This window comes from Mytilus edulis, chromosome 11 (assembly GCF_963676685.1).
Source record: "Mytilus edulis chromosome 11, xbMytEdul2.2, whole genome shotgun sequence".
Taxonomy (NCBI): domain Eukaryota; kingdom Metazoa; phylum Mollusca; class Bivalvia; order Mytilida; family Mytilidae; genus Mytilus; species Mytilus edulis.
The window spans coordinates 64904384-64916813 of record NC_092354.1 but is presented as its reverse complement, the minus strand read 5'-3'; the positions used below and the strand labels follow the sequence as shown (position 1 = coordinate 64916813).

Here is a 12430-nt window from a genome sequence, read left to right as displayed (position 1 = left end):
GTAGTTGCTTACAAACAAAGTTGCTTGGGAAATTTCAATTCTGAAGCAGGGTTTCCAAAACAAACATGAGAAAATCACTCGTGCGTAGTATAGCGGTGCAATCGACTCTCCCCCTTTTCTGTAACCAACTTTTTTTTTCTAAAATCATTCAAGCGTTAAGTCTGACAATTCATTTTCAAACCGATATATGGTAATCATTTCAAAAAATAATATATATGGTTTTTTTTTAAAGATTAAAAATTTACACAAGTGTTGCATTTTCATTGGCACTCATGCAGTATAATTCATTAGTTATGGGACTGATTTATGAAGAATCTGACATGTTTCCAAATGTCGTACAATAACTTAACTTTGCGGTGAAACGCTTATCGTGACATTTTACTTGGAACCAAAAATTATTCAAAGAAAGACCCTTTTTTATTATAAGGATTTACACTTTTTATGACAATTGAAAAACTTTCATATACTCAAGTTTGCAGGAATAGGTTTTCATAAAGCTGTTTAAAAAGCTTTGAATTTGAGATAATTGTAATTTTGGGTTTTCGGTAATGAATTTGTCTCATGTGTGCATTAGTGAAATATGTGAAAGAAAGATATTTTTCTTTTGTTGACATATAAATTCCTCACGGGACATTGGTTTTAAAGCGGTCAATGTCGTTCATATATAGTAGCATCAGCCTGCAATCGCTTCTGTTTAAAGTTCGAAACAGCACGTGTCAAGTTCGTTCGACTCCAACCTCAATCGCCTAGAATTGCATGTTTATTTTCTCTTTGGCCATTCCCGCTTTTCCTATCTAAACTTACGGTTGCAACTATATGGACAATAATGCTGAAATGGCGTTGAATAAAGGCAACAGTAGTATACATGTATCGCTGTTCAGAATTCATTAATTGACAGAGAAAAAAAAACAAATCCGGGCTACAAACTAGAACTGAGGGAAACGTATTAAATATAAGAGAACTATGACACAACAGAGACACAATACCGAAATGTAACACACACAGAAACGAACTATAATGTAACAATGGTCATTTTCCTGATTTGGTACAGGGCATTTTATGAAAAAAATGTGGGTTGAACCTGGTTTTGTGGCATGCCAAACCTTCCGCTTTAATGTCAGTGTTAATTATAACATTAAAATGACAACATTACACGACAGAGTTACAATAAATAAACAGATAAGTAGGAGAAAATATAGGACAGAGAAACAAACGATTAATAGCCATCAAAAGGTAACAGGTTAAACAATATTTTATACGCCAGACACCCGCTACGTCCACACAAAACTATGATCAGATGTAAAAAGTTGAACAACTACAAAGTTGAAGATCGCCGAGGACAAAAAGTTCCAAAAAGTTGAGAGGCCAGGGTTATCCGTCTAGGACAAAAACATCAATCTGCCTGGGACAAAAACATCATTATTATCAAGAATATCATGATTAAACTGAAGTGGTGACTAGCTATAGAATAAAAACGAATACATGACAAAATCACAGCCCTGTTACCCATAGTCAACGCAACGCCCAAAATGTCGTCACATTTAAATTTCCAAAACGTGTTCCGAAAATTAAGAAACAACCAATTAATAAATTATTTTAATGTTGTGTTACTGTTGTGTCGTAGTTCTCCTTTTACATTTGATGTGTTTCCCTCAGTTTTAGATTTGTTTTTTCTCAATCGATTCATAAATTTCGAACAGCGGTATACTACTGTTGTCCTTGTTGACCTAGACCTTGTGTCGTTCCAAATCTACTTGTCTTTTTAACGGTTAAATGGAGGCAATATTTGTTCGTCTTAATATATCAGTATGGACATTTAACTCCTTATAAAGAAATTGTTCAAATTTCCAAAATTGAATGTTTATTCAAACATATAAGTAATGGCAAAAAAAAAAAAAATGAAAAACAACGAATTAACAAACAGAAGTATACAAAATACAAGATAAAACATTAAACATTGAGCCCAACAAAAACAAGTGGTTATGACAGGTGCGGCGGAAGAGTAAGCAGATCCTGTTCGATATGCGGTACGCGAAGGGTAGAAGCGATTTTGTTTTTGTAACCTCACACAGAACCTTCTCAAAGACAAAATTAGTTATCTTGAAATGTTCTTTTATTTTTCTTGTAGCTATATTGGTATTGTCCTCTCACACAAAAACCATCACCTCAACAAATGGTTAAATCTCATTTATCCCAGTAAACCTGCGATAAAGAATAATTCCGAAAGTACAAAGTCGTATCTGACAACATCAATCAAGAATCTATGGAGCAGGTGACGATTTCAATTTTCAAATTGTCAACTTCAAGTTCCTCGAAACATACTATTTGGCAATCATATGGAAATTACACATATAAGTTGAAACTTTACACTCATAAATGTTTAACACAAATATGTACATAGTGCACAGATGGTGCTCTTTATGAAAAACTGCTCTTACAGAGTTATAATGGGGAATAGCTGAACGTAATACTTATATAAGTTATACGGTAACATCTTTAACTCACTAACCGCGTATTTTTACAGTCTTGTATCTTTAAATACTGGGATAGTCTTATAGTCTGTAATTGGAATTTTTCCTATTCCCGATTGTGACAATTAAATTAAGTTTGATTTAGCCACTACTATATGTGAAATGTGTGAAAATAAACATTCACATTTCTTTGTTCACTAGATTTGCAATTATTTGATTCAAATAAAAAAATATATTACTTATAATCGGAAACCAGAAACTTGAAAACCCATGCGTTACAGCTTAAAAATTAAGGTAGATTTGGGTTTCCGTTCTACAAAGATTGTATCTTGATTTCCGTTTAATGATATTGATACATTTGTCAAGTGTTTAACACTTATGATAAAACTTTGTTCTCACTGTTAACAGATTTTAATCTGGATAATTATTTATATTTATTTTAAATGAAGATTTATTGATCTCTTTATTTTTGTTTCCCTAAACGATTGCATGTTTTAAAGCATTAATTTATATTGATATCTCAAGCAACGAATGCATATGCCAGACCGGTTGGGTTTATATCTAAACAATGCTTTTTATCAGACAAGAAATATATTATCGTATGAAATGAGATGTTCTTTGTAAAATTACGGTTTAATGTATCCTTAAATTCTTCGCGCAAAGTGCATTGCCTCTTAAAACATACATAACTTTTCGAAAACAAACAATTGCTCCACATGAACAGATTTCATAGAATCATTGAATATATGCCCAAAACATGTCTTCGTCTAGAGCCAAATCGTGATTTTCTATTCATTGAACTTTTTGTTTATAGTATATTTTTCTCAGTCTCTAAGTAGAAAAGAAAAGAAAAAAAGATATTTCAATTGTAATGCGAAAAAGAGGCATTTCTGCACCAAAGGGGGTTAATTTGGAGATTTTGTTAATGATGTAAACATTTTAAAAGTCCTCTGGGACCAAAACCGACCGACTTTCTGGTTGATTTTTGTACCATATTATGAAATTCCAATAAAATTTAAAATGAACTAAAAATTAATACTTTTCTGAGTTTGTTGTACCCTCGAGCATATTTAAATGTTAACAAAACTTTGAATTTTTGAAAGATTTAGGCTTTTCTTCCTTATAAATATATTACCTTAACTGTATTTGTCCAAATTGTTAGAAATGTTCGGCCCTAAATGCTCTTCAACTTCCTACTTTATTTGTTCTTTTAGCATTTTTTTATTCAAGCGTCACTGATGAGTCTTTTGTAGACGAAACGAATGTAAAATTCCATTCCTGGTATATATGAGGAGTTTATTTGTTGGAGTGAAATCATCTCTGATCATGTTTATTACCTCGATTTGTACTTTGCTCTATTGGTAAATAAAGGCAACAGTAGTATACCTCTGTTCAGATGTCATAAATCGATTGAGAGAAAACAAAATGCGGGTTACAAACTAATTATAAAACCGAGAGAAAAACACCAGTCTAAGGAGAAGAAAACAAAGGAACAACAACAACACTTAGGTGCAACAAAAACAAGGGCAAACATTCATAGAAGCGGGCTAACTAATAACAACTGCCATATTCATGAATTATTGCAGTTAAGCTTCTGTTTCCTTAATGTAAGTTACAAATTTAATGTGTGTCCTTCTGTTATCATTTCTATATAGCATTACCTTCCACTGGACTAGTAGGATGTTTCAAAACTGTATATGTACTTATATATGTCCATGTGTTGCTGTCTCATTGGTGGGTTCCCGAAATCCAATGGTTCATGCAGTTTATTTGTTATCATTTTTTTGTGTCATTAAGCTTTAAGCATCATTTAATTTGTGTTGATACAATGCACTAACGCCATATGTTATGCGTAGATTTGAAATCATCTAAACTTTACTATTGATTCCAATACAATAGGAAATATAAAAAGAGAATACATACCTTGTGTAACCATTGAAGTAGATAAAAACAAACGAAAAATTCGTCTTCCTTACGTGCCTGTCCCAATGCATGAATATGTTTATATGTGGTGGTTTTTAATTAAAAACGTATGTTTTGTTTGATTGTATAATCTAACCTTAATTTAGTAACATATTACATAACAATAGAACAACGTTAACAAAAGATATGGTGACGTTAACAATGTAAAAGGAAACGGCGTTATAGTAGTGTTAACGTTTGATATGCAAGTTTAACTTATTCTAAATCACCTATAGTTTATGTGGAATTATTCTCATTTATTTAAGCTTCGCGCTGGTCTTTAATAATTCGAACTTGACTGGTGTGCCCCAATGTCGATATTTGTAACTATTATATATGTTTGTTTTGTTCAAACTTTGTTGTCAACAATATGGAATTGTATGTCATTGGCATACAGGTGAGAGTTTCAGCTAGTTCTAAAACCTAGTTTAATCCACAATTTCCTACACGTGACGAGTAAATGTCGGTACCAAGTCAGGCATATTACAGTTGTTTCCCAATAGTTTGATGAGTTTGATCTTTTGGTTTTGCCATTTGATTAAATTGAATTGAAGAAAGTTCCGTTTTAGAATTTCCTTGGAGTTCGGTCTTTTTGTTATTTAACTTTTTTTTCAAATCTTTGACCCTTGACCTTTGTAAATTAGCTGACTAATAAAACACCAGCCAATAACAGATATAATCTAAACAAACACTTTTGAAATAATTCATTTACCGGTTTCTCTCTATGTTTAATCTTCCTGCTTTAAATAGTTCAAGTGTTATTGGATATTAACCATAAAAACAGACAGATTAACACATATGATCTGAAGATGCAATCTTCATAATTGTTTGTTAGGGGCTCGTTAATTATGATGCTTGAAAACGGAAGTTAATATACAGATCTGTATACTCCGCATCGTAGTAAATATAATGGAATTTGATGCGACTGTCATACAAGTGAGAGGTTTAGCGCTATAAAACCAGGTTCAATGAACCATTTTCTACATTTGAAAATGCCTGTACCAAGTCAGGAATATGACAGTTGTTGTCCATTCGTTTGATGTGTTTTATCATTTGATTTAGCCATTTGATTTGGGACTTTCTGTTTTGAATTTTCCTCGAAATTCAATACTTTTGTGATTTTACTTTTTAGTACTGAACAACTCGTTTGTCGGGAAGTTTGTTTTTTCTTTATCTTTTTTCCATCTTCCTGCTTAACATAGTTCACGTGTTATTGAATATTACCGAAAAACAGAGAGATTAAAAAGTATGATCTGTAGATGTAATCCTCATAATTGTTTGTTTGTGGCTCGTTAATTATGATGTTTGAAAACGGAAGTTAATATACAGATACATTTCTATACTTTTAATGTTGAAATCTTGTGTATGGTATTGAAATGATTGCCATGAAGACACGCAATTATCAAACGATATTGTAGGCACATACTTTATTCTTATAAAACTAAGGTTTCAACTCCCTCAGGCAAAGTTGGCTTTAGATGAATTTGGCTATTTATTTTAGGTATTTTTGACATATAGCTCTTCAACGATTTTCGATACTTACCCATCTTCGGATTTCAAATGTTTGGCTTTGAGCGTTCCTGATGAAGGTAAATCCAGAAAAGCGCTTCGGACGCAATGAATTATTAAACGTGTTGTTTTCCATTTTTTATTCAAAAATAGATCTTATACAAATATCTTTTTCTTCACACTATTGTCAGTTCTTTATTAAGTTTTATGCACTTCAGACAATCTTTCACAACTTCCAAAATGATTAACATGCTGCAAATTCTTTGACAATCTTTTTGAAACTATTCCAAGCAGATTTATTCTGAAAACAAACTTGACCACCAGCTCTATATTTCTGTGGCTTCTAAAATGAAAACAATAGAGTGAAGATATTAAAATGCAGACATAATACGAGTTCGTGGGGCAAACAGGAGATAATAAGAATACAGAAGCATTGCTTTATCATTTGAAACTTTTATTTTATACATTTTTTTTCAAATAAAATAAAACCTGTTATTTCAACTTAATTGCATACAGTGAATGGTTATATCTTTTTGTAAAATATAGGCGAACGATATCAAATGATATTCAAACTCGTAAGTCTGAATAAACAGACAATGCCATGAGTAAAAAAGAGCGTCAGGATTGGGTCACCAGAATAGAAAATAAATGGCAACAAGTATTGAATAGAGAAAACTGAGCAAATATTAGAGAATAATGGGGGCAAAGGAACAAAGAACAATAATGAATTAGGTCAACAATACTAAATACTGAATTAAAACTTTCAAAATGTTGAACTATTTTCATATGGAGCAATATGTTGTGGGTTATTTCTTGAGTGAACCACTTCAATAAATTGTTTTAATTTCAGAGTCGTGACCTTTTATATATTTCATTAAAAGGGCCTTCATGTTATATAGCGATTCTCGACTGTCTGTGCTTTAACGCCTATTTTCCAGTTTTTGGGGATTGAGAACTCACAAACATAATTTTAATAATGCCGGCACCAAATTATATATGTTCTGGTCTCAAGTCATGATCAGGAGCCTGTAATTCAGTTATAGTCCTTAGTTGCTGTCTATCATATTTTTTTTTAACGTTTTATTGTTTTGTTTGAAATCAGGTTGTCACGTTATTTTCCCCCATTTTGCCATGCAATCATTTTATAGTATAATGTATGGATTATGCTCAGTATTGAAGAGGGGCGACAGATACCAGAGGGACAGTCAAATTCATAGATAAAAGATAAACTGACAACGATATGGCTAAAATAGAAAAAGACAAATATACTTGTATTTTTGTCCATCTGATGAGTTAAGCCTTTTTCAACTGATTTTATAGTTCGTTCATATGTTGTACTGTTATACCACTGTCCCAGGTAAGGGGGATGGTTGGGATCCCGCTAACATGTTTAACCCCGCCACATTATTTATGTATGTGCCTGTCCCAAGTCAGGAGCCTGTAATTCAGTGGTTGTCGTTTGTTTATGTGTTACATATATGTTTTTCGTTCATTTTTGTTTTTTATATAAATAAGGCCGTAAGTTTTCTCCTTTGAATTGTTTTACATTGTCATATCGGGACCTTTTATAGCTGACAATGCGGTATGGGCTTTGCTCATTGTTGAAGGCCGTACGGTGACCTATAGTTGTTAATGTATGTGTAGTTTTTAATTTGGTCTCTTGTGGACTGTTGTCTCATTGGCAAGATAGTACACAAAAAACAACATAGAAAACGAAAGACTAGGCCACACGAACACCACAAAAAACTGGGGATGATTTCAGGTGCTCCAGAAGGGTAAGCAGATTCTGATCCACATGTGGCACCCATTATGTTGCTCATTTTATAACAAACCCGGTAAATAGTCTCATTCGGTAGGTCACACTCGTGAAAAGGGAAGGGGATTGTAGCTACGACAGAAGGAACATATCCGATATCATCTCTGAAACGGTTATTCCATAACGGTCAGACCAATGCCCGGGTTGTGAGCCAGTTCCTGGTTTCAGTGCGTACAACAAATCTGCCAGTTTTAACTTTTCTGCAAATCGACTGTATATGGATTGACTTTGTAATGACCCACATACTAACCTGTCTATTTATATCACCGATACACAACCAGTTGCCATTGTCTTTAGAGACCACCCATTTAGAGTGGTCTTTAGATGTTGCAAATTCTATGTTCTTGCCGGGAAACCTCATTGTATTGACATTGTAAACCTGTAACGTACAAAATCCATTGCATTTCGTTTCAACATGTTCAATAAATGTGAATTTGAAAGAGGAATAAAAAAGACTTGATAAAAGACTGAAAAAACTAAGCAACAGCAAAGTTATATATCAAGCTTCCTTCATGTAATATACATGTTAAATTATAAACCGACTAACTCTGAGAATTTATTCATTCAATTTTGATTTAAGTGTTCACTCTGGACAGTCTGTTGATATGTGTCTGATCTGTTTCACATTTGACGATTGATGTATATGTGATGACTGTGAAATACAACGTTATATTAATCTTACTTAAAATACTATCAAGGGAATTATCATTCTATAATTGTTGATTTTTTGTATGCATATTCTACAAAATTTCTGACTCTCTATCCAAGACATCACATACTCTGTGCTGTATACAGCAATTAGAAGGCTGTTTTTCTCAAGCTTTGTTTTTGTCTCCATGTATATAAATGATAAAGCAGTTTGACTAAAGGTATTTTATGCGTCTTCAGCTGATATCGAGGTCTCTAGTCTAACAGTAAGAAGGCAGATTATCTTCTGCTGTTTTCGGACGGTCTATATCAATGACTGCACTTGATACCTTGAACTGTATAGTACAGCTGGAACGCAGTTTATCTAAATTTAGGTATTTTAGTCAATTATTGAATGCACTTATTGTGCTATGAATATGTTCATTTGAAGGCACTTCATTTTACTATCTATACATTACTGCACATACCTTGTACTGAATAGAGCAGTTTGAAGGCAGCTTATCTCCCGGCGTTTTTTGTGTCTCTATCCATGACTGCACTAGTAAGTTCTGTTGAAGTTTATTCGACAATAAACCATCATATAAATCATTCCCGAACTTTCCATATTTAGAAAAACTAAAGAAACCCACGCCACCTTTTGTTGGCAGTTTTATTACGTCATACCATGGCGGCTCATTGACATGAAGCTGCCTTGTACCTTTGTCTACACTAAAACGTCTCAACATTGGATAATCTTTGTTGAACATTGAAGGAAAACCAACATCGTATATGTAAGGGAAAATGTATCTGAACACGGTTCCTGTGAAAGGAATATAATAAGGATTAACTGTTATGCGTTATCTTACAGCAATGAGAATATTAATATATCTGTAGACAAAACTTATGAAAACAGATATTTTAACACAAAACAAAGGAAAAACGATATTTAAACACATTTACAAATAAATAAAGATATATATATACACGAGAAAAATAAATAAAGATATCTTAACACATTTACAAAGTGTAATGAATCAAGATATTTTTAAAACACTTTAACCCAAATGTAACGAATACAGATATTTAATCACGAGACAAAGGAATAAAGATATCTTAACACATTTTCAAATGGAAAAAAAACCTAGAGGCTCTAAAGAGCCTGTGTCGCTCACCTTGGTCTATGTGCATATCATAAAGGAAGGACACAGATGGATTCATGACAAAGTTGTGTTTTGGCGATGGTGATGTGTTTGTAGATCTTACTATACTGAATATTCTTGCTGCTTACGATTATCTCTATCTATAATGAACTTGGCCCAAATTTACCAAATTTATGAATATTGTTAAAAATTTACTATAAAGGGCAATAACTCCTTAAGGGGTAAATTGACCATTTTGATCATCTTGACCTATTTGTAGGTCTTACTTTGCTGTACATTATCGCTGTTTTCAGTTTATCTCTATCTATAATAATATTCAAAATAATAACCAAAATCTGCATTTTTTTCTTAAAATTACCAATTCAGGGGCAGCAACCCAACACTGAATTGCCTGATGGGTCTTAAAATTTCAGGGCATTTAATCTTGACCTGATAAACAATTTTACCCAATCAGATTTGCTTTAAATGCTTTGGTTTCAAAAATATAAGCCAAAATCTACATTTAACCCGTATCTTCTATGTTTAGCCATGGCGGCCATCTTGGTTGGTTGGCTGGGCCAACCGACACATTTTTTAAACAAGATACCCTAATGATTTTTGTGGCCAAGTTTGGTTAAATTTGGCCTAGTAGTTTCAGAGGAGAAGATTTTTGTAAAAGTTAACGACGACGGACGACGGACGACAGACGACGGACGGCAGACGACGGACGACAAGTGATGAGAAAAGGTGAGCTAAAAATAAACACGAGAAAAGGGAATAAAGAAAACACATTTTGAAATGAAAAAAGATATCTAAACATATTTTGAAATGAATAAAGATATCTTAACACGAGATAAAGGACTAAAGAAATCTTAACACATTTTCACATGCATAAAAATATCTTAACAAAGGACTAAAGAAATCAAACACATTAGCATTTTTTTTTTAAACGAGACATACTTGAATACTACCAGCTACATAATCATATGAGAGCAGACCTTATCAAGGTTCGTTCGTTATGACATCCGAGCGTACAACTGTATGAACAAGAGACCTTTAAACGTTATGCTTAATGGATTTTTCGGTTTATTCCACTAATATAGATATCGTTAAATATATTTTTGGGTTCTCTGCGTAAAAATAACGTTAAATATCAACGGTGCGACACAATGTAAAGCATTTTTTGTCTCGTTCGATGCGCTCTCTCACCTAAAAGTCACCCACTTGCCTTTTTTAGTTTTGTATAATTTTTAATTTTAGTTTATTTTATATATTTCGTAGTTTAGTATGACATCTATTATCACTGAACAAGTACACATTTTTGTTCCGGGGCACGCCTCTAGGTGCAGAATTTTCTCGCTGTATTGAAGACCCATTGGTGGCCTTCGGTTGTTTCCGCTCTTTGGTCGGGTTGTTGTCTCTTTGACACATTCCCTCCTTTCTATCTCAATTTAATTGTTGATCTTTACATCTCGCAACAAAATGTATGAATGAATCTGACAACAAAACATGTGATGATATCTTGAGACAAAACGTGTGAAGATATTTGGAGACAAACTTGAGCCGGAGACGATATATGTAGAAAAAAATATATGGTACATGTAACGATATAGAACGACATTACATGTAATGATATCTTAAAACAATACGTGTTACGTCCCATCACACGTGTTATCTCCCCATATCGTTACGATATCGGGAGATAATACGTGTGATGGATGATACATGTATCCGAGATAATAATTTATTCATTTATATACTAGTAGTTACGTACCTGTACGATTAACGACCCCGTAGTCTAAAGATATACACAGGAAAGTTTGTCCATTTTTCGAGGCCTTTTCTTGCCATTTGTAGCCATCAGATCTTAATGGCGGGAATCGTGGTGCGCTATGTATCATCCAAAATCCACCTGATTGTACAAATCCCAAAACTCCTGAAAAAGAAATAACCGTAATCAGATGTACATTTCTTTAGAGTGGCGCAACAAGATTACAAGCTGAAGTCCCCATAAAATGAAATAAATACAAACATTAAAGCTTCCTCCACGACCATTCCTTGTTCTGCACTAATGTCCACTAAATTACAATTCTAGATTCTATTATGATAATGTGCAATAAAAATAAAGGATAACACATGTAACAGTTTAACCACTTATAAATGAAGGCTATAATAAAAGTATCCCTCTTCACAATTTGTTTTATGGATTTCTAGTGTGCAGGCTTATAGACATAGATTCCAAACATACTAACACAATTCTAGCATTACAATTATTTTTTAAAAGTGTAATTAGCAATGTATTGAATTAAACTATGTAAAAACGTTTCACCACAATAATGCAACTAAGTTACTTCGCCAACTCTAAATAAGGGTTCCTCCCCTTTTATTAAATGGAAACATGCACCACTTAAACTTTAACTTAATTTTCCAGTTAGTATCTAAAATAATTATGATGCTATATCATGTATATAATTACTTAACACACTGATTATTCCTTTCTTGGAAAATTTCAGTAATAATGTTTAGTCTGCAAGTCTAGAATTGAAATTTTATCATGCAGAATTTATCCTAAAATTATCTACAATTAGTAGTTTTTTTAAATTGTGGACAAATCTATTAGTCTAAGAAATTAAAAAAAAACGCACTATTTTTTCATTAATTTTTCAGAAAATATAGGTCTTTTTACCTTTGAAACCAATGAAAAATGCTTTTGGGGTATATATGAAAAAATAGCAAAAATTGTTGATTTTTTTCAAATGTTGAGAAGATGCTGAAAATCTGTCATAAATTGTTGATAACCAAGCAACAGTGCAACTTTGGTTTATATTTTCTTTACATATTTTTAGAAACCATGAAAGAAATTTAATAATATGCAATACATAATAATACCTACAAAGATTGTGTCT

General features: G+C 32.7%; 2 protein-coding genes across 3 annotated transcripts in view; one reads left to right on the top strand and one right to left on the bottom strand.

The window, feature by feature from the left end:
• Nucleotides 1-12430, top strand: part of LOC139496072 (signal peptide peptidase-like 2A) — a 72876-nt gene that overhangs the window by 44153 nt on the left and 16293 nt on the right. The gene's annotated exons all lie outside the window — the stretch shown is intronic.
• Nucleotides 6068-12430, bottom strand: part of LOC139496073 (plancitoxin-1-like) — a 68309-nt gene continuing 61946 nt past the window's right edge. The window contains exons 4-7 of the mRNA XM_071284515.1: nucleotides 11299-11460; nucleotides 8874-9205; nucleotides 8009-8137; nucleotides 6068-6285 (exon numbers count right to left, since the gene is read on the bottom strand). Coding sequence (XP_071140616.1) covers nucleotides 6187-6285; nucleotides 8009-8137; nucleotides 8874-9205; nucleotides 11299-11460 — 722 coding nt within the window. The 3' untranslated portion in view covers nucleotides 6068-6186. The remainder of the gene's footprint in view (nucleotides 6286-8008; nucleotides 8138-8873; nucleotides 9206-11298; nucleotides 11461-12430) is intronic.